The sequence below is a fragment of the Lissotriton vulgaris genome, chromosome 3_1 (genome assembly GCF_964263255.1).
Source record: "Lissotriton vulgaris chromosome 3_1, aLisVul1.2, whole genome shotgun sequence".
Lineage (NCBI taxonomy): Eukaryota > Metazoa > Chordata > Amphibia > Caudata > Salamandridae > Lissotriton > Lissotriton vulgaris.
The window spans coordinates 1,865,730,637-1,865,754,164 of NC_141689.1; the positions used below are offsets into that span (position 1 = coordinate 1,865,730,637).

Genomic DNA, 23,528 nt, shown 5'->3' on the forward strand with positions numbered 1-23,528 from the left:
TTTTTTTCTTTTGACCTGTTTTTCTCGAGTCGTTCGACTCCTACGGTGCCGGTAGGGATGCCCGGGTTCAAACCCTGCTCCAAGTGCAGCCGACTGATGTCGGTTACGGTCCCAATCGCCGGTGTTTTCAGTGTCTAGGCCTCGACCACGACGACCGAACCTGCTCCGACTGCCGGGCCCTGACGTCTAAGGCTAGGCAGTAGCGGTCCCGCAAGCGGCTTGAGCTCTGGCAGTCGGCTCCGCGCCGTTCAAGGTCCCGGTCCCACAGGAGGTCGAGGGACCGGTCGCGGGGTCGGAGCCCTTGTAGTTCCGAGAGTCGGTAGCGGTCTTCGGGATCAAGATCCTCAGGTAAGAGGCATGAGAGGTTGGAAAGGCGTCATTGCTCTTCCGACCCACCCCGACGCTCGCACGACGCGGCCGGGGGTTCGGCTGACACCACCCACGCAGCTCCGACGGAGTCGCGGGCGTCGCAACCTGCCCCATACCTTCGAGCAGGTTGAGGTGTCTCCCTCCTCCGCCGGACTCCGTGGCGCCTTCGGACCCAGCGGTCCCGGCTGGGGGGCCTAGCTGGTCGGGTGCTTCGGCTCTGACGCGTGCTTAGGCCCCGGCACCGTCGGCGACTTCGGTCCCGGCGCCGCAGGCCCTCACTGGATACGGTTCCGGATCCGGATCGTTGCCCGTCGACCTCACGACCTCAACCAAGCCAGCTCCTAGGGTGTCGCCCCCGGCCTACGGGCAACGTCCTGCCCTCAATTCGGTTCCGGCGCCGCTCTCGACGTCATATGGAGAGCACGAACCGGCCCCATCCTTTGAACCTGCATACAAGGAGATGGGTGACGAGGGGGATTGGGAGGGGTCTGAGGACCCTCTGACACAGGAGTGTCAGTCTCAGTAGGACTGGACAGGTGAGCTTGGGACTGCCAGTGGGCTGGACACCTCCCCAGACACTGGTTTTGTCTCCCCTTCCACCGTGGCTGCGGAGGACGCGTCTGCCTACAGTGTGGTGCTGACGTGGGCGGCCAAGGCCTTGGGCCTGGAACTCACCCGTCGCAGCCGTGAGGACTAACCTCCTCACTGAGGTCCTTAAACCGCAGTCAAGCTCGGCTGAGCCTCTGCTGCCGCTTAATGAGGCCTTGTCAGATGTTCTTTTGGGCACGTGGTCCAAGCCCGCTACAGGTCAGCCTGTAGATAGGAACGTGGCCAGACGCCACGGCCCGGCTGCAGGCATCCTTGCTTCCTGTCCACCCACCCCACCCTCGAGAGCCTGGTCATCCAGGCCACCAACTCCAGAACGCATTCCCGACGGCCCCGCCCGATCGGGAATCCAAGAGGTACGAGCAATACGTTAAGAAAGTATTCTCCTCCCTAAGTTTGGGATTACTTTCAGTCAACACTGCGTGCCTCTTGGGCCGCTACACCCACTCTCTGTGGGACACGGTCGCAGACGTGCTGTCACAATGTCCGGCGGAGGTCTAGACTAAACTCAACCAAGCACTTGTGGAGGGTCGAGATGCAGCACGGTTTTTCATCTGGTGTTGGCTGGATACCACCGACTCACTGGGCAGAGCGATGGCAACGACGGTGGCGATTCGTTGCCTCACCTGGTTGAGGTCCGAGGTCCGCCAACTTTTCGTCCGATGCTGTTCGATGTCCGTCACCTTTTCGGCGACAAGGCAGACCATGCGCTTGAGCGCTTTAAGGAGTCCAGGGCTACGGCCAAGTCTTTGGGCCTCTCGGCCCGCACCAGCAAACGGGTGCCTTTCGCTCCTTTGGTGGCCAAGGAAGGGGCGCTTCCACATGTGCTGCCAGCCACGCACCACAGACTAACATCCAACGTGGTGGCGGCCGTGTAAACCTCCGCGGCGGTAGTCGGGGACAACAGCGAGGCCAATCCACACCTCCCCCGCAGCACCCGCCTCTAAAGCCTCCTAGTCCGTGCTTTCAGGCCCATGTGACGCCAGTGGGGGGCAGGGTTCGCCATCACCACTTCCACTGGCGCACTGTCTCTTCTGACAGGTGGGTGTTGCTAATCGTCCAAAGGGGCTACTCCCTCCCCTTCGAGACGTCCCCTCCAGCCATGCCACCGCAATACCACTGTGTGTCGGGGGACCACTTGCAACTTCTGCAAGAGGAAGTTACGGCCCTCTTGGCCAAAGGAGCCATTGAGCGTGTTCCTGGGCTGGAAGTAGGACGTGGTTGTTACTCCCACTACTTTCTGGTACCTAAGAAGGGCAAAGGGGGCCTACGCCCTATCTTGGACCTACAGAACGTCAACGGCTTCCTCCGGAAAGAGAAGTTCAAGATGCTGACACAGACTCAGGTCTTGTCTGCCCTGGACCCGGGAGACTGGATGGTAGCGTTACACTTGCAGGAAGCTTATTTCCACATTCCGGTCCTGCCGGCCCACCGGCGCTACCTGCGGTTCACGGTAGGCCTTGAGCACTTTCAGTCTACCGTGCTCCCCTTCGGCCTGACCAGCACCCCACAGGTGTTCACGAAGGTGATGGTGTGGTCTTAGCTCATCTGCGCAGGTTAGGGGTTTCAATCTTCCCCTACCTCGACGACTGGTTGTTGAAGGCGGGCTCGCCCCTGACAGTCGTCAGCCACCTCCAGACGAGGGCAGACCTCCTGCACCAGCTGGGGTTTTCCATCAATGTGCCGAAGTGGGTGGATTCTGTGGCAGCGTACTTCCACGATAAAATCAATGACATCCACAAACTTTTGCCTCAGCTCCCTCTCATATGTCAGACCATAGTCTCGCCCACTAACAGCTGCAGGGACCTCAACAATTGCATTTCTACACTAAGGGAGTTTCACCATGCTCAGAAACAGAGGTTGAGTTAACCCTGCACAAAATGAAGTCTGGAGCCCCTGAAGACCCTGCCTCTCCTCAAATTCAAATCAAAAATAGCTCCTGTTCTGATCTCTGCCTTAACGAAAACCTTGAATCAGTCCCTACTGCATTCCTCTGTCCCATTACATTGGAAGGAGGCCGTAATAAGACCTATCTTAAAAAAACCTTCAGCCGATCCTAAATTACTCCCTAACTATCGGCCCATCTCCCTCCTCCCCTTGTTTGGGAAGATTATGAAGTCCCTAATAAATAAACAACGCAAAACACATCTGGAGACTAACAAACTCCTGGACCCATCACAGTCTGGCTTTAGGGCATTCCACAGTACCGAAACTGCCCTGCTCGAAATTGTCGACAATATAAGAATGACACTGGATTCCAACCAGTCGGCCATATTGGTCTTGCTCGATCTATCCGCTGCCTTCGACACCATCTTGCATCTCATTCTTTTAGAACGTCTTGCTGAGGTTGGTGTCGAGGGCTCCGCATTATGCTGGATAAAAAGCTATCTGACAAACAGGCGGTCTAAGGTCCAAGTTGATGCTTATTCCTCCAACTTCTATGACAACGATAAGGGTGTCCCTCAGGGGTCAGTTCTGAGCTCTACGCTCTTTAACCTGTATGTGTCCCCCCTCGCAAAGGTTATACGAGCACACGGTTTTGGAACCGTGTCCTACGCAGATGACACCCAAATATTGATTATAATCAATCAGAACCCAGACAAAACTAAATTGAGGTTAAAAAATTGCATGGTAGACATTCATGACTGGATGACCAGGAACTTTCTAATGATCAATGCAGGCAAAACGGAGGTCATGCTCTTTGGAAGGGCCGAAAAAATCTGGTCCGAAGATTGGTGGCCAGCCTCCCTTGGTCCATGCCCCTCGCCCAAACCTTCATTTAGGAATCTTGGGGTAACAATCGACAATAAGCTGTCCATGTCTGATCACATAAGTAAAGTAGTATGCACTAGCTTTGGCCCCATGCGTAGTCTGAGGAAAATCTTTGAATGGATTCCCCTCTCAGCTCGCATGATCATAGTACACAGACTCATTGTCAGTAGGATTGATTATGGGAACGCACTTTTGTCCTCAATAAATACCACGCTCGTGGCTCGCTTACAGGTTCTTCAGAACACCGCTGCAAGGCTGGTGCTCGACCTTCCCTCTCGCACCCTGTCATTGCCCTGCTTAAAAACCTTGCACTGGCTCCCAATACAAAAGCGTATAAAGTTCAAATTATGTTGCCTGGCCATAAATCCATCAATGGTCATGGTCCAACATACCTAGAACAAAAGCTTAAGGTCTACCACCCGGCGAGAACGCTTAGATCATCCAGCAAGTCTCTCCTAAGTGTCCCTAGGGTACGTACGGCCAGAAACGGTGACAGGGCATTTAGCAAAACAGCCCCTGAAGCCTGGAACTCCCTGTCCCTCCAGATTAGGACAGAACCCGATTACCTGAGATTCCGCAGACAGCTAAAAACCTGGCTCTTCTAGCCCTGCCTTTGCCCTGTTCTGGGTCTCTGTCTGGAGGTTCTCTGCAAGCGCTCTGAGACCTTCGGGTGATTTATGCATTATATAAATGCAAATGAAATCAAATGAAGTCACACCTGTGCCCCTCTCAGAAGCTCCTCTTCATCGGAGCTGTTCTCGACTCGGCGCGGTTTTGGGTTTATCCTCCCGAACAGTGGGTTCGGTATATACAGGCTCTGATTCCAATCTTTCAGCCTTTATCCCGGGTCTCGGTCAGGTTGACGCTGTGGCTTCTGGGGCTGATGGCCTCCTGCATCCTTCTGGTGCATCACGCCCGGTGGCGGATGCGGGCTCTGTAGTAGGACCTGAAGTTTCATTGGCCCAGCATCAGGGTAACCTGTCCGACCATGTCCTGATCTCGGAGGGCACTGCAAAACAGCTGCAGTGGTGGCTCACGGACCGCGATTGGGTCAGCGGCAGGTCCCTCTCCTTACCCCAACCAGAGCATGTAGTTGTGACGAACGCGCCATCTTTGTTTAAGTCCCCAATTGTAAATAGGTTTTTGAAGGGCATCACACACATGTTCCCCCCAGTTCCATTTGTGATGCCTCAGTGGGACTTGAACCTTGTTCTTACCTATCTGATGTGTGCTCCCTTTGAGCCACTTCATAACTGTCCTCTTCGCCTTCTTACTTTGAAGACTGCTTTCCTGGTCGCCATCACCAGGAGAGTGAGTGAGCTACAGACTCTTTCTTCCAAACCTCCTTTCCTTTCTGTCCATCCGGACAAGGTTGTTTTGCGGACAAGACCCTCTTTCCTGCCCAAGGTTGTCACAGCCTTCCACATCGGGCAGTCCATCACCTTGCCCACCTTCTTTCCGCCTTCGCATTCCTCTAAAGAGGAAGAGCGGCTCCACCGTCTGGACCCAAAACGTGCACTCTCGTTTTATCTGGATCGCACACGACAGTTCCGGGTGGATGACCAACTCTTTGTTGGTTACGTGGGAGCTAAGAAGGGACGGGCGGTGCAGAAACGGACCATCTCTCGGTGGGTCGTTTTGTGCATCAAGGCATGCTATTCCTTGGCTAAGAAGGAGCCTCCTGTTGGGCTGAGGGCCCAATCCACTCGGGCCACGGCGGCTACTACTGCCCTGGGTCAGGGAGTTACCTTGCAGGACATCTGCCAGGCAGCTACGTGGGCCTCGCTGCATACGTTCACAAGACACTACTGCCTGGACAGCCAAGTCCGGAGGGATGACTTCTTTGGTCGTTCTGTCCTCCAGGACTTTCTGGTGTGATTATTGGTTCGCAGACCCACCACCGGGGTTGGTATTGCTGGGGTATCTATTCTAAGGTAAGGAATCTAATACTAACCTGTTTCTTTCAGATGAACAAGTTTCTTACCTTCGGTAACGATATATCTGTAAGAAACAGTAGTTAGTATTAGATTCCTTACCGACCCACCCATCCTCCCCGTTCTGCGAACCGATATCTAGGGTTCAGGTCATCCCCTTTCAGGGCCCTAGTTTCATGGCACCAGTGTTGGTTCTATCATGGCTCTGCGTATCTGGCGCGGAAAATCTGTGTATAAGAACTGACGTCAGCGCGCGAGGGCGGCGTCTAAGTACTCCGGCGACGTCATTCCGCCGCGGACGACGCCTACCGACGCGCAGCGGTATTGCTACGCAAAAGTTTCCGGATCCAGTCTGACGCCTGGGGATATTCTAAGGTAAGGAATCTAATACTAACGACTGTTTCTTACAGATATATCGTTACCAAAGGTAAGTAACTTGTTCTTCTCACCTTAGAATGCTCGGCAGGAGCCAGACTGGATCTAGTAACTTTTCTCAACAGTGCTCCATGGCGCCGCTATTGGACGTCATGCGGTTATGCGTTGACGCTGTACAGCCCTGGAGGGGACTGAGTAGTTCAACAAATGTGTGCCACCCCTGCACGCTGCTGTCAATGTTTTTTGTTCATGTGCCTTCCTACGCAGATCTAGTGCTCCGTTCCCAATTTTGTTGGACTTCCTGTGAGTTCTACAAAACAAATTCTAGTGTGCTAAGGAACAATGTCCGCATCTAAAAATACAACTTTCAAACCATGATGGAGCAGCTGAAAACATATGATTGTCAGACCTGCACAAAGGGTGTCACTGGTTTCTGGGTTTAAACTGCAACTCAGCATAGTGTATTAAATGTGCCATCATGCACCTGAAGGCCATCCGGGAACAGGAGGTGAAGATATACATCACCAAACACAGGAAGAAGTGACCTTTGCATAAGTTAGGCTCCTGCTCCATGTTGCAGTGCAGACTTGGCCCTGCTCCCAAGGCCGTTCTAACGAATGGTAGGTGTTTTGCTCAAAAGTCCTCCGGTAATTCAAAATCAATGCACAAACATTAAAAAAGGAAAGTGGGACTTGACCTTGTCCTGCCACTCAGAACCTAAGGAAAAGATGTAAGGGTATCATGATGTGAGTCATTTACCTTTAAGGTATTAGGTAATGGAGCTAATGCCTCAGCTGATGTTGGTGTTCCCTAGTTTTCTCATAGTCACAGGCCATCAATGACACCACATTTGATTGAACCTTCAAAGATGCCATGCTGTAGATTTTTTGGTGTGCTTCTGGTTCAATCTGGTGCACATTTGGGTTCAAGGAAATGCAAGAGCACCCAGTCTGGTTACAGCCAATGGATACATCCTTGGCACCATCTGACCCCTTGGCTCCTGTTTCAGCCCCCTTAGGGGCACAAGTACATGCTTCCACTCCAGCTCCAAGACCTGCGTAGCTCTCGTCCATGTTGATATTTGTACCTACACCTCCGGCGAGCCAGTTCTGGCACCAGTGTCATACACTAAACCAACTTTAGCTCAATCTCGACCTACGTTTTGCCCCAGGATTACAAAAAGTGCAGGCACTCATCATGAACCCAAACCCTGATTATTCACCTCTACCAGGGTGTGCATGTCAGTAGAGGCTCCATTATCTTTTTGACTCAGATTCAGAGAAAGGGATACCCAAGATGTAGATGAAGAGGGTAGTGATGTGGCTTTTTACATGAAGTTACATGAGGTCTATTGGTTCAAATCCTCTTCTGAGGCAAGGTTTAATTCGTCTGTTGGGCCAGCAATGGAAGAAAGTGCCTCCTTTGCAGTGGCGGCCAGCTCAGGTTCTGGATTTACAGCTACCTTTAATCAAGACCATAATGAATGTCTTGACCGAAATTTTGCAGCCAGGGCCAGCTACGTCTGAGCCCTTGGTACATTTTAGCCAGGCCTTCTCTGATACATTAATGGCTACTTGGTCACAGCCCTGTTTCTGCCCACTGGTAAAGAAGCGGGTGGCCAGGTCTCCAGTTGCATTTCATTGAGAGTGCTGTAAATGTCAGTGGGCTGTATGGCTTCATGTACCCACAAGGGGTCTAATGCTAGGGGGCGGGTTGGTAAATGGTGTAATGATGGTCGCCCATTCTATCAATTCATCAACAATATTCTCATCTTGTTGCACTCTTCTTATATCTACCTGTTCTGCTGTTGCCCATTCCATGTTTGTAACCCAACTACTAAGCTTCAGTGGGCTTTTATTTAGCTTGTGGATAGCGATGCATCTCTTAGCATGGACAAGTCCCAACAGCACAAACTTCCTGCATAACCACCTTTTTTTCTTCCGAGGGAGTAATCCCAACAAGCAATAGTTCATATTGGGTTGTATCACCTTATTGGTGCCCCCCAGTGTATACTTATTACTTCCCTCCATACATTTTGCATAATACCGCAGGCCCAGGTTACATGGATAAAGTCTGCTTTCTCAGTGTGACATCTAGGGCATCCTGAACTATGCCTGTGATATATTTTAGCTAGTTTAAGTGAGGTAAATACTTCACATGTCCATAATTATATTGTATCAGTTTAAAGTGAGTGTTAACAGTCATCATTTTCCCTCCCTTGCAGATAAATCCCCACTCCTGCTTACAGGGATGTTATGCACATGCTCTGTGACATGGGCTGTGAGATCTTGCAGGCAGTCCCATAAGACCTTCGGGAGTCTTTGGCTCAAATAATTAATGATGGCCAGGACGCAGGCCAATATGTTATCAGTGCTGGTCTAGATTCTATTGATTGCCTGGGGAGGGTAGCTGCAGCAGGTTTGTACTTCATCAGTACACCGAGATGCACTCCACAGGATTGTCTTAATGCCCTTTGATGGGTCACTCTTTTGTTTGGTGAGGAAGCAGACTCTGTATTGGAGCGCTTTACGGAAAGCAGAGCATTCCTTAGGTTCTTTGACCCTTGTCAAGCAGTTTCCACAGTAATTTAAAACCTGCAAAGTCTATTGGACCCTTCCAAATCTAGCAGACAGAAGTCCTTAAGGAGAGCAGAGGTAAATCTTCCACCATCCTGATGGACTTACCTTCATCTTCCATGCCAAACTCAAAATCAGGGTCATGTTGGCTGTAAGTTAACCACTGTTCCCGAGTTGTACTTTTGAGCATGGAGTATGTTTTGGGAAGGATCTGTTGATCAGCCATATCAAAGGGGGAGTTGGTGTATATTTTTCAGTCAGAAAAACCTAAAATTAGGTGTCATACAGATGTTGTAGGAGTCAATGGTTGAGAGTGTGTAGGCATGTCAGTTCAGCATAGCAGAGCTAAATGTGAATCTAATGAGAATGTTTTTATGGGGAAGATCTGTCTCTACTTGGTAAGTAACTTGTTCTTTTGAGCATCTGTTAACCATAAGAAACACAGTCTTTCCTCTGCACTTGTTAAGGATTCCACTATCGATTCTAATAATAATCTTACTGTTTTACACGTTTTTAGGAATTGAGAATGTTTTGGCATTACCAAGGAGTGGTGACAGGAATAAGGTTTCATCAGCGGAAAGAGGCAAGATGGATCTTGATTTTACAGTCTTCAAGCCCGGATGGGATGAGTGATGGTACTGACTGGACCCATTTCTTGTAAAGTGATATCTTTTTTTCACATTGTGTGTTTAGTTGCTCACGTTTGTGCATAGTTTTTAATATCTGCTTCCCTGAAATAACTTTAGTCATTCCACCTTGTATTTGATCCACTGTGCAGTATACAACATCATACTGGAAAACCTTTTATTTCAAGCTTATTTCTGTGGTCATTGATAGGTTGTGTGTTTATTTAATATTATTATAATCCAAAGTATGCCTTCTTAGCTTTAGGTTCATACATTTTGAGTTTAGTCGAGGTAATTTAAGAGGTGTAACAAAATAACCTGATTAACTCATCTTTAGTTCAGCATATTTGCTTTAATTGATTACACTACCTATAGAGCATTATATGATACCACTAATCACATTACTAATTCTTAGTCTGTGTTCTCTGAAGTGGGTAATTCCTGGGGCCACTTGGCTCTCTTGAAAACAGAAACTTCAGATCCAGTAGCAGTCAACCAATACTTCATGCCAGATTAGGAGTTTATCAGATGTGGCCAGGCCGTCAAAAACTGTCTGTTCAACCATCTGCTGCTTTGAAGGTCCGTCTGTCCTATTTAACATCAGTCAGACAGCACTATATGGACCTAACCTCATTCAGAACGTGTGCATGTGTAGACGCCTAGCCTTCCTTCACAACAGTAGTCTGGTCACACACATGCCCAAGACCTGGATGTTCGCTATCATGTCCTTTTAAATAATAGCCAAGGGATACTATGCATGTCACAAAGTAGTTTTATTAAGACACAGTAGTGCCTACATATCCTGTTTATTAGAGATCTGAACATGTCCAATATGCTTTACATTCTCCACAGGAGTTTGAGCCTCATGAGACATTTAATTAAAGGCCTAGTGCCAGATGTATCAAGCTAAATTGCGATTGCAAACGCTGAAATTCGCGATCATAATTTAGCTGTGTGCAATGTAGATAAGCAAAAACCTACTCGCGAAAAAAGGAATCACAAAATTTGCGATTTAGAGAATGGCAATTTGCGATTCCCTAAATGCTATGCTAGTAGCCATCGCAAATTGCGATATTGCTTTAAGGAATCCCAAATTACCACCAACTTCAAATTGGTGGTAAATTCCGATTTCCTCAAGAAATTCATTTTTTTCCTTTTTCAAAGTGCCATGTGGCACCCATACATGCCCTTAGGGCATGTATGTGCGCCACATATGCACACATGCACATTTCAGAGGTGCAAAAGGGTGTCCTTTTGGAACACTTGCACTCTTGAAATTGCGTGCGCAATTTGCGAGTACCTATTGGGTACTCGCGAATTGTGCACGCAAATCCCATTCATTCCTATGGGCCTCTTGACCCATAGAAATGAATAGGAAAGGGATTCCTTAATTGCAAAACGCAATTTGCGATTCAAAATTAAGGAATATGTAGGATTCGCAATTATTATTGCGATTTCTACCTACATAGCATTTTGCAAGTCCTTAATTGAGATTCGCCAAAAATCGCTATTAAGGACTCACAAACTGCTACAATGATACATCTACCCCTTCGTTTCATGTATGCTGGATACAATGTTCTGTCGCTATTGTGGCAGATATCCCATGTCTTCCATGTTACAACTGCGTTATTTACTTTGATTCTGGTAATTCAGCAAACATATCTTTCAAATCCCAACCCTAAAGCTATCTAACAAAACATTTTCGTTTTTAAGGTCATGCTTGTAGTTGGCTTATGCATACATTTGTTTGTTAACATTGTAACATGTTAACATGCACAACTAGAGGTTGTGCATGCAGGAAAGCATTGTTTGTATTGACACAGAAACCATTGTGGAGACACATAGAGACTCCTGTACTGGTCGCTGTCTCGTTTACTCTGTAACTAATGTGACGGATAACCCATCTGCTGACTTACAAATGTTTTATATCCAGTTGCATTTATAACAAAGACAGTATACCTGTCCCATTTGTGGCGTAGTATTCCTGCCTCAAGCCACAAAGAAGATTTATGTGCAACCTTAGTATTACTAAGCTGATGAAACATACCCCTTTATCGTTGCTCCATGGCCTTCAGCTCTCCATCCAGTCAAGGTGGGCCTCTGCCAGAACGCACCACTTCATGGGATGCAGCCTTTGCTGCACCCGCTTTTACTGCTGGGAGGATTTTCCCAGTTGATTTGCAGTGATAAGGCTGGTCCACCGCTTAGGGTCGATCCAATATTTTCGACAGTGGATGCTGTGCCACCTGTAGACCCCATGTTCGGCCACTCTTTTTGCAGTAGCCTGCCAGATCTTCTTCTTCCTATGGCGGCTGATCTACACAGACAAAGATAAAGAAACAAAAAGAAATTCTGTTAATAAACATGTAATTGCAAGCATCATAATTTGTTATTAAACATATTAGCATATATTGTTCTGATATAGTAGTATTACCCAACAATGTTTATCTTTTGATGACAGACATCAGTCTTTGTGCTATGCCATTAATTACAATACTGTGTGCCTGGTTTCATGTTCGGTGGAAGGGTTACTCCATCACAATGTTACAGATATCCCATCCACCTTATGACAAGTACATTATGTCCTATGGCATTTGTAATAAAAAGTGGACAGGATATGCGTCATGTTGTGACGGAGTAACCATCTTGCAGAATTCTAACTCATGACCTTTGTTTTTCATGGAGGGCTCCTCCATCAGAAACGGTACACTGCCCACCAAATTGCTGGTATGCATGCTGTCTTTAGAGTCAATGGACTCTTTCCAACATCAGGGTCCCTGCTTGCTTGGATGATAGAAAGCGTTGGCCACCCTTGGCTTAGCTGTTGTTGCATTCTAAATCACTAATGCTAACCCTTACTCATTCAGTGGAAAACGTGACATGCTTTGTGACACCATGGATGCCCCTAAATATGCCTGCAGATTGTTGTGGCCCTGGGTGACCACCCAGCTTCCCCATGCTAAAGAGAGTCCTTGCATTGCCTGACTACTCTGGTAGCATGTTTGTCTATACATGTGACAGGGAATTTACTCTGGGTCTGATTTTGAGTTTGGTGTAAGTTATTCCATCTGTCATTGTCTAAAAGGACATTACGTTCCCCGTCATGATGGATTTCTTTACACCAGACTTAAAATCAGGCCAAGAGTAGTGTCCCACAGTACAATAAATATGGGAGTATGTGGTTAAGATTGCTATGATCTAGGAAAGTTTGGTGGTCGCCCAAGGGGCAGCCATGTTCATGTTTTTAGGTAATCCAAATGTGAATTTAAGTGGCCATTTGTCTTGCAGTATCTTGTCTTTTGAAACATAAATTGGGGGGTTGGGGAGCTAAAGTTTTAGTGGCAGGTTTCATACTCTGGATGACATTTAATGGTGCAGGTCACCTTTGGATGATTTGAAACAGCCAAGTAGGACAAGATCAACAGCAGGGCTGAAAAATGAGCTTCAGCATGACCACAAGCTTACCATTAGAAAAGGATGCACACTCTACTTTGCCCTCTCAGCAGCCGGTACCAAACAAGTCCCTTGTCCAAATTAAGCTCAGCTCACTCCATCTTTGTTTCCAAAAGATGGGCAGTATTCCGGGTAATGCAGAATTTTTTAGAATGTTCCATTTTTGATGAGTGTAAATGTTAGCCCATCTGCACAACACATGCATCTACACTTCCCACCTCACTTGACTGATTAATCTCTGATTGCCTCCAACAAAGGGCAGAAATTTGAAAACAAACTTTTTTTGTGCTTTTCATTTAACTGTGGTTTTGTCTATTTCCAAAATATGATTTCTAGTTTCACATTCAAAGGCAAACGGAAAATCTTTAGCCCATTAGATAGTTCTGGAGTTTTACCTCTCATTGCTTCACCTTCTTGAACTTGTAGTTTTGCTTTTCCCATTGTAAGTACGAGCCTAATAATGCAGAAATCCAAGATGCTTGCTAAACGTCGAAGACTGACTGGTGGTGTTACACAGTTTGGAACTACATGGGAACAATGAAACCCTGTTTATGTGTTTTTCGGAGGGTTCACTCTTATTTACATCTTGCAAAGCAACACAAATTGACATACCCATCTCTTTCGCTTTTGTATATTTAAAAGGTTTATATCAAACTTATATAGCACTCAATTGAGGTATATCATGGACAAGAGAAATGTAAGCTTCCCTAAGACAAAGTCCTGGGAATGTGGAGTGTTTGTCTATACCCTGTGAGTGTAGGCTGTGTGCATTGGCACTGTAAATACAGGATGTGTACCTGTGAGCAAATTATGTGTCCCAGTTTTTTTGTGTTTGGGTCCCCTGATCACAAGATGTTTCCTTGTCTCTGTGACTAGGGTTTGTGTGCCTGGGCTCTGTAAGAGTAACATATGTGCCTGGGTCTTGTGATCACTATGTGTGTGCAGGATGTACACTTGAGCCATGTGAGTGCAGGATTCTAGTTCTTTTATTATGCCTGGGGCTTATAGACCAGGCCTCTTGCAAAGTTTTTTTAGTGATGCATCCTTGCCATGCACCTTCTAGAGCCCACATAACATTTTCATCTAATTTAAAGCACTGCATCCGGGAAACCTTGTGTAGGCCGTCCTCTGGCAAAAGACAGAGAACAGAGCTAGAAGTGGGAATGGCGCCCATAAACGTGAATGGAAACTATTGGCTAGCTTATGTCATACATAGTTTATCCAATGCCCCCAAAACACATAAAGCTGTCAAGAGCAAGGACACAAGACGGTTGCCAGGTATGGGCAGCCCATTTGAGACCAAGGTGGAAAGACGGATGTATGATGTTACAACGCATACTTGTACCACGCATACCATTACAATGCGGTTTTTACAACGCATACCATTACAACACATAGTGCTTTGGGGCGCTGGATAGTGAATAGTTTAATTTACTATTCCAACTCCAGTCCCCGTGGACTCTAGGGAAGGTGTTGGATAGTAAATTAAACTTATTCCCTATCCTAGAGCGCCCCCCAGCGCAATGCGTTGTAATGGTTTGCGTTGTAATGACTGCGTTGTAATGGTAGTGCGTGGTAAAAGATTCGTTGTAAAGGTTGTATACCTGGAAAGACCAATGGGGGCCTGTTAGAAATGGGATTCCTGGCTGGCTGAGGTTGGCACCAAAGCCAGGCAGAAATCACCACTCTAATCAGGGCAAGGGAACTACTCCTGAGAATGCCCCCTGCTCACACTTTAGGTTGCGTGGCGCGAGCAGACAAGGCTAAACTTCGGGGCGCTAGTTATGCATTCATGACCTTTCACAGTGAAACACACTGATTCCCTCCACAAATGGACACCAGGCTGTGGTTGTGTAAAAAATACGTAAGGCAGTGACCTATCACAAGACCAGTATAACACAGTTTGAGGCCACAAGATCTTTAAATAGGCAAGAGTTCTTTGGAAATTGTTTAAAAATACTTCTTCTTGAGGTTTTAGGTACTCTAGGCCAGTCTTGGGCCAGCTGGACGCTTCATAGCGCTTCTGTGCGCTTTAAACTGGAGAAATCAGCAGGCCCTACCAATACTCACACATCTAGCGTGAGCAAGCGTACGTCGCGTACAGGTCTCCTTTTCATATGACACGTACAGTTCACCTCAGCAATATGAAGCGCACAGTGTACGGGTGAGGTTCCAGGCTCTCACACGGTTTCTCAGTACCCTATGCAGGGTTTGAAGTGTTGTCCTTCAGTTCACAAGTGCCCGAGCTCTCTGTAGCGCTCTTGTGCGCTCAGCACGGGTGAAAACTCCGGGCCCTACCAATGCCTACGCCTCTCGCGTGAGCGGACCTACGCGGCGTACAGCTTCTCGACAGAAATGACAAAGCGTACCCGCTTGGGAGGGAGATGCGAGGCGTACAAGATTTTAGAAGAGGAATGCGAGGCGCACTCTCCCCCTCTGCGCTGCACACACTGGGAAATAAAACGTTGCGGGCCCGAGCCCGGTGCAGCTTAAAGACTCGTTGTGCAGAGGGTCGGTGCGCTGGTCAGAGGACGCGCTGGGCACTGCAGGCGTACGCTGGCTCAGAGAGGGGCGCACAGCGATTGTCGGTGCCCCGAAGGTGAGGGGCAGGCATACTTCTTGAGATAGTCGTCCCTCGTGCAGGGGAACGGCTCGTAGGAGTCTGGTGCGCTTCGGAGCACCAGTGTGACTTGGGACCTTTCCTCCAGCGGGTGTGTGCGCACAGAGAGGCGCGGCCCACGACCTCAGTACCAACTGTACTGGGGTCTCCAAAGGGGGCGGCACGGCCTGTAAAGCCTCCAGGGGGGGTGAAGCTGGGTAGCAGGGCACGTTCCTACGTGCAGGCGGCTTTCCCAGAATCGATCACCAGCCTCGCAGGAATTCCAGCGGGAGGGGGGAGCAAGCGCTTCAGCGCGCTCCTGATGGCAGGCAGGGGCAGAGGAGCAGGCAGCCTGACCCGGGGGCAGAGAGCGACTCCAACAGAGCGAGGCTCTCACGGGTAAAGGGCAGGCGAGCTCCTGAGTGCCACAGCGTAGGAGGGGCAATGAGGGTGCAGTCTCAGCTCCAGCAAGAGGCACACACGGCACGCAGTACAAGGCGAGCGAAGGCACAAGGAACCCACTGATCCTGGGGTTCCGTTCAGGGGGCAAGCTCAATCAAGCCCTTGCAGAAAGTTTCAGCACAAGTCAGCAAAGTCCTCTTTAGGTCTCTTCCTCTCCTTCCTCAGCAAGGCAGACAGCAGGCCAGTCCTTCCAGCTTCTTCTTCTTCCTTCTAGTTGGGCAGAGGTTCGTTGTGGGACACAGGATCTAGTTTCTAGGGAGCAGGGCTCCTATACTTATACTCAGTTTCTTTTGTTTCTTCAGGCCAGGGGGGCCTTTGCATAGCCTATTTCAGTTTTGAAGCACTCTGTTGTGCTGTTCCTGGCTTTTCCTTTCAGTGTGAGGGGCAGGGACATCAGACGCTCCGCAGGAGATGGAGCCAGCATTGTGATGACAGGGGCAGCCAGGAGTACTCTGTTGACAGTCCTCCCTCTTCCTGGGCCAGGTGTCGGGCTGAGTCATCAGTCGCTCCCCAGGAGGTGGAGGCAGCATTGTGGTGGCAGAGCACAGCCCTGTTCAGAGTCCAGGGGCACTTCCACCTCCCACCAAGGTGTAATCCTTGCATTCACAACCTGTCATCCCCCAGCCCTGTCACTCACACAACCCAGACAGCAGATACACATCCTAGGAGAGGCGGGCTGAAATGGTTAGGCAAGCAATGCTAACTTTCTAAAAGTAGCATTTGCAAACACAGGATATTAAAATAAACTTTACTAAAAGAAGTATTTTATTATTATGAGTTCAGGCATACTAAACTTGACCTTCTACCATGTTCCCTGAGCCTGCTGGGATTATAGAGTGTAATAATTCCAGCAGCCCATCTTGGCTTAAGAGAACAGGTAGCCTTACAATAGTGAAAAACGAAATTGTCTGTAATTCACTATTAGGACATGCCACACATATCAGGGCTTGTCCTACCTCACACTTACAATGCACTTTGCCCTATGGCCTACCATGGGGGTGACTAATATGAAGCAAAGGGAAGGTTTGGAGGCTGGCAAGTGTGTGCACTTGCCCAGCCAGCATGACAGTACCAGACTGCACGCAGGTTCTGCAATGGCAGACCTTAGACACATTTTCAAAGGCTGCTTCTGTGGGTGGCGCAACCAGCGCTGCAGGCCCACTAGCAGTATTTCCATTTACAAGCCCTGGCACTCCTGGTGCACTTTACTGGGGACTGACAGTAAATCCAATGAGCCAATCACGGACATTAATCACATATACATTTTCCACAGGGAGAGCATATGCACTTTAGCACTGGTCAGCAGTGGTAAAGTCCCCAGAGTCATTAAACCAACAAAAACAGGTCAGAGAGAATATTGGAGGAAGGCAAAAAGTTCAGGGATGACCCTGCCAAGAGGGCCACGTCCAACAGGGCCTCCTCTACCGTGGTTCACTAAAAGGATGAACATGAGGAGCATCAGTAAAGTGAGACAAAATATTTGTTCTGCCTTTTTGTTATGGATGGTTGTGGGAGGGAGCATGCTAACAACCACAAAGTCAACACATTCCTGTCAGGGCTTGTAGCCACCTTTGAAGCAGCACTTAATGATTCAGTAGAAAAAATCAAAGAATAGTCACTCTTCCATCATTTCAAAAAGTCAGGTCTATGTAGGATTTTAGCCCCGATAACAAAACACTTGTTTTCTTGCTCTCGCTCTCGCTCTTAGGAAGTATAGCTCATGCTAGTCTATACGTCTGTGGGAAGAGCGACACATATCAGAATTGGGGACTGTTTTAACATTTTCTGTACCTCTGCCCTTTGAGTGAGCTATACATGTCAAGAACTGTTATCTGACACTTCTCTGTGTTCTTGCTGGGAAGATAAAGAAGGTAGGATAGTGATGTTTGTGAAAGGTAGAACAGAGAGCAAGGTAAAGTGGGATTTTGGGAAGGATTGGGACCCTTTGCAAAAAACGGTGTTGCAAGTTGTAAAATACACATAATACCTTAATTAGTATCAATTGGAAACAAAATGCAACAACGTCTTAGTGATCTAAATCAAATCTATCTTGTTTTCCTCCAAAGGATTCAGTTCATAGCAGTAATTCTGGACTCCGGCCTAACAAATAAATAACTTCTCTTCTTCAGAGAGGGTGATGTAAATCTCCTAGACAGTTGATCGCTTTATGGCAGAAAAGAATGTGACGTGCTGTCAGTTCCAGATGTTTCTGGGACTATTTCACGCTCCAGAGAGGTTCCCTGAAACTCAATATGGTGTAACACTAATGTCAGCACCAATGATGATCTGTCAAATCCTAACCAAATCAATTCATCCATGTTGTGAACGTAATATGTTGGGCACATGCTGCCCTACTTTTCATAGACTGCTAAGAGTTCCAGCAAGCAACACATTACAGAAAAACTCCCAAGTCACTGTGTAGGTAGATCAGATACACCCCTGCACAAGTTCTCCGCCTTTCACTAGCCCCCTTTCATATTGACAATTTACTGTACATCCTACCCACTAGTTAAGAATGGGAATGATATGTAAATGGAGTATGTACTTTCCTTCGTAGTGACTTCAATTTTCTTTCTGAAGGAAATGCCACATATTGAGAATAATCCACTAGCTGAATAGTATATATTTTTTGAGTTTTATATAGTGCGAACTTGATCCGAAGGTATCAGATCGCTTTACATGAGCACTAGTTTGCTTTACAGACAGACACATTTATTTTGGTAGGCACAGGGAGATAAGGTGATTTGCCTAGAATCACAGGATGTTAGGCATCCCTGTAGGAACTCAAACCCAATTCTTCAGCCTTAAGGTCGACCGATCTAGCTACTAGGTCACGTCCTCTGGTTAAAGAAATTCATCTGGTCAAAAATATTCCATATTTAGCTTATCCTCCAGAAGATCTAGGATTTCACTTTGCCTCCTTAGGGGTCACTCAAGTATTGGCATACATTGGGGCCCTTGCCAAAATGGATTCCCTGCTTGATTTAACAGCGGGAGAATTTGTGGGGAACCCCTAAAATTGGATTCTGTCTTTCAGAAAAAAATTATGTCCTTCGCACACTTGTTTTTTTTTCCCAGTGCCTGGATAATATTTTTAGATTTTTTTTCACTTCACCCATGGTTGGCACATAGGCTTAGAACAAGGGAGACAGTAGTGAAGGTGGTGGTCCACTGTCTTCTAGTCAGTGCAGTGGATTCCACAATGATGGAGAAATCTGTGGCTTTACCATTGCGAAAGCCATGTTCTCCTAACTTTAAGAATAGGCAAGGAGCCCAGGAGTTAGTCAGACTTAGGGTTGTTAAAGGAAACTTAACTGTAATCCTGCTCCTACGTTTTCACCACAAAAAGAGGTCCCCTGAAAACAGAAATAAGAGAAAGAGACTAGTAATAGGAGAAACAGAAGAGACAGATTGAAGGAGGCAAAAAATAATGGAAATAATTTAGACACTCTCCCTGTTCTTTGAGGACTTTTGAAGCAGGAAAAAGAGCATTGTTTTGACGGAGGACGCAGGGGAAGTGGAAGTTCCTAAGACACCCTAGGATGCCTTATTTCACAAGATTTGCATCTGCCTACCACACTTGAGGGAAAAAGGAGAGCTGAAAGCAAGCTGCATGGCCTCTGTATTAAAGGCCATGCAGTGGTATTACAGAAAGAGGTTCCTCCAGAGCTCCTGAAAGGACCTTCCCCACGGCTCCTGGTAAGGGTTACAGCATTTTCATATGCAGCTGCAAAAAAACCCTTATCAGCTGCCACAGGCAAGTGATTTGCTGTTATTGTTAATAAAGTTATAGGAGGGGAGTGGCAGAGCACTTTGCATTATATTTCTTGAGTGACATGAGATAGATATAATAACAAATCCTCTGTCATCCACACCCAAGAATGCTTTAATTACCCAATATAAGAGGCATATGCTCTTTTCCTGAAACCAATCCTTGAAGCACATTCTGGACCAAGGCATCAATCATCACGAGAGCTTGTAAAAATAGTGTGAACTTTAGGGGGAAAAATACATTCTCCTAGTGTTAGACATAGCCAGGTTCCGTTTTTATAATAAGTAAAATAAAGCAGTTTATTTCCTGATTGTCGAGTTTGTGTGGATGATTGTGAGAAAGATTCCTTGAATGGGTGATGAAGTGGATGAATGATTTTGTTATGAAATTAAATGAAAAATGAAAATTTGATTTTTACAGCACACTTCTACCCTGAGGCCTCGTGGCGCTTGGACCAGGCGGGCGGAAACAAATCCAGGCTGTACAGATTAGTGGAAGAGGAAGGTTTTGAAGAGTGTGTAAAAAGTTTGTAGATCAGTTTGCTGCACAGAATGGGTGGCAGAGAGTTCCAAAAGGTGGCAGCATTCCACAAGAAGGAGCGTCCCCCCCATCTGGCTAGTCGTACTTTCTGTGTGATTGCAAGGAAGGCTGTACTGGAACGCAGTCTTCTAGAAGGATGGTAGGGGGTCACTAAAGAACGAATCATAGCCGGGCCTGATTTCCACAACGCTCTATGAGCTATAAACATCACCTTAAATCTGATCCTGACCTGGATTGGCAGCCAGTGGAGCTTCTTCAAGGCAGATGAAAGAGACTGCCTCCGTGGCAGCTCCAGAAGTAAACGGGCCGCGCAGTTCTAGGTCACCTGCAGTTTTTTGATGGTGGCCAGTGGTGCGCCCAGTACAAAGCATTCCCGTAATCTAGGCGGGAAAAGATGAGAGCCTGCACCATAATCCTATGTGCCTGGAAAGGGAGAAGAGGCAACATTTTCCTTAACAACCTCATCAGGCCGAAGCAGGTGGCAGAAAGCTTGGTAGCTTGGTGATTAAAGCAAAGAGCGCTTTCCAGCCACACTCCCAGACTCTTAATCTGATCTTTAGGCACTGGCATAGCGCCGAGACAGGTAGGCCAGACCAAAGCTGCTCTGGGTGAGGGAGACTTACCCAGGTACATCAGTTCTGTCTTGTCCTCGTTTAATTTAAGATGAGAAAGTGGCATCCAGTCGGCTCCCGCTTCTAGGCAAATGCCCAAAGTGCTAGATGATCCCTCAGGGTGGTTAAGAGCAACCACCAGTTGGGTGTCACCTGTATAGGTGACAATTTCGATGCTGAAAGGAAGCACTATCCCAGCTAATGGCTCCATATAGACATTAAAAAGAGTAGGGCTCCAGAAAGATCCCTGAGGAACCCCACAGCTAAGGGGCCATCGTTTAGAAAGAGTAGCACCCTCGAGACCTGAAAAAAGCGGTCTTTCGAAAAGTATTGCAGGCAGGTGAGAGGCAGACCTGTCACCCCAAGATGTTTTAATCGAGAAAGCAAGATGTTGTGATCCACAGAGTCAAAGGTCCAGCAAAGTAATTGCTGCTGTGCCGCCTTGGTCCACGTGCCTCTGAGCACCCTCTGTCACTGCCAAGAGGCCTGCTTCTGTCCCGAGCTTAGGACGGAAACCTGCTTGGGAATCATGGAGTAGATTGTTAGACTCCAGGTGGTGAACCAAGATGGGATTAATATGTTTCTCAAGCAGCTTGCCCAACCAGGGAAGAAGGGAGATGGGGCGGTAATTGGCCATGATGGAAGGATCCAAGTTGGGTTTCTTCAATAATGCTCTAACTTGGGCACATTTCCACGCCAATGGCACCTTTTCTGAGGTGATGGAAGCGTTTAGAACATTCAGGATTACTGACCGAATTACATCCGTAACTAGCGTAAGGTGGCGCGGAGAGGCTATATTGATGGGAGAACGAGATGTTACTCTGGACATTAGTGTGTTCAGTAGTGCCTCATCAAGCAAAGGAAACTCCATTAAAACACACTGTGGATTCAGAAGACTACTCTCAGTACCAGGGAAGACGGATTTGTCCTGAGAAGGAGTAAAAGAAAGGGAAATAAGCTGAATTTTTTGATGGAAGTATTCAGCCTCCTTGTCATAACGTGTTTGGGCCTCTTTAGGATTAGGGAGTTTTTGTGGAACGCTGATAAGAGATTTGGTAATCCGAAAGATCTCCCTAGACGAATTGGCGGCCGTGCTAATCCTGCCCTCATAAAATACAGATTGCGCAGTTCTAATTTCAGCCTTATAGTTTCTGATTGCTTCTCTATAGGCATTTCTACTGTCAGCTTCTGGAACCTGCCTCCAACTCCTTTCTAGTTTTTCAGTTATTGACTGAAGTGTATTGATTGATGAATCACTCACGCTCATTTATGCATTCATCTATCCATGTACCACGCAACCCATTAAACCACAAATACTCAACCACTCCTGAATGCTTAGACTCATAATCCATTCTTCCAACCTTCTATTCACCCACTAACAGAACTATAGAAGCTGAACAATGCAGGAACGAAACACGTAAACTTTACTTTCCAATGGGTCTGATTTAACTGAAGATGGATGTATAACATCATAAAAAAACAAATTTCACTGAGGTTATGGTTTCTTCTGCTGATATACCATAAAGTATGTTAAAAAACATGAAATTGTATTAACAAAACACAATTAAAGAGCAGTTATGGTTATGAAATAAAACCTAAAAACCCCTGAAATTAGCCAGTTATGGTTAGTGTTACACAAACCATAACTCGTGCCCCCATCTGAAATCCATAAATGGAAATGGATTTCCCTGGAAGATGTTTGTGATCTGTGGTGGTGGCTATTGATGGAACACTTTGTCTGCAGGAACCCTTTCTGTCCTTCTCCGGCAGTGGCCACATTTATGACCTGTGCCTCATCTCTCAGTTAGTGATAGGATGCCTGTGGTCTCCCTGGAGCAAGAGTCACAGATCAGCCTGCTCAAGCTTTGGGCTATGTGCCTGCCCATCGAGGCATTTCTGCCTTCTATCGACATCAGGTTGTGACAGAAAACTCAGCCGCAATGTTGAACATCAACAATCAGGGTGATGTAGGCTTATGTATCTTGTTTCGGGAAGTGCTGCGACTGTGGTCTTAGGTTCAGACTCATGATGTCTGGCTGAACCCAAACTTGGAGGACAACAATGTCCGTTGGCATCATCTTCCTGATCACAAGTGATGTCTTCATCTGGTGGTATATCAGTCCATCTTTGTCTATGGAAATAGCCCTCTAGTGGGCCATCTCTGCGACTCTCAAAAACACAGACTGTCTGCAGTTCTGCGCTCTGCAGTTTCCTTTGCAGAAAGCTCAAGGAGATGCAGTCCAGCTGGAGTGGAGGGTCTATGTTCACTATGCATTCACTCTCATCCCTTTGATTCCTTAGGTCTTTGGGAGTTGTGCCTGAACCTGGTGCAAATTAACCTGATTGCACCGGACTGGCCACGCAGTGTGCGGGTATCATATCTGCTACGCCAGTACCTTTGTCCTCCTCTTCTGCTTTTGCTCAGGGTGTAATTCCTTTCACAATAGGAGAGCAGATTCTGAAACAAACCTTGAGAGGCGCCACATTCGTACCTGGAGATTGAGTACATCAAACTGAGCTCCTTTGACCTGCCTGTTCTTGCGGTGGGCATCATCCTGTCACCTCATCTTCTGTATCACATCTGTTTATTCTGTATTTTGTTTTTTTGTTGCATGGTTCACTGAGGAGGAAGTTGATCCTCTCAAAGCAAGTTTCTCCAATGTGTTGCGCTTTGCTGTTTCCTCTCCGAGCAAGACTTGGCTGTGGGAAGTGTTAAAGGTCATCTTTAAGCTTTTCTTTGTTTTGCGGTTCAACTTTTGTTATTCAGTTCTCCTATAATTATACGCTTGTCGAATGGCCTGACCCGTTTGTTTCCCCTTTCTCATGCCTCAGT

General features: G+C 47.2%; 1 protein-coding gene across 2 annotated transcripts in view; it reads left to right on the forward strand.

The window, feature by feature from the left end:
* RBM46 (RNA binding motif protein 46) overlaps positions 1–23,528 on the forward strand; it is a 442,778-nt gene that overhangs the window by 210,822 nt on the left and 208,428 nt on the right. The window contains exon 5 of one of the 2 annotated variants that reach the window (XM_086963306.1): positions 9,150–9,215. In XM_086963306.1, coding sequence (XP_086819432.1) covers positions 9,150–9,215 — 66 coding nt within the window. Of the gene's footprint in view, positions 1–9,149; positions 9,268–23,528 lie in introns of both variants that reach the window. The other variant, XM_086963305.1, reaches the window with a different exon arrangement.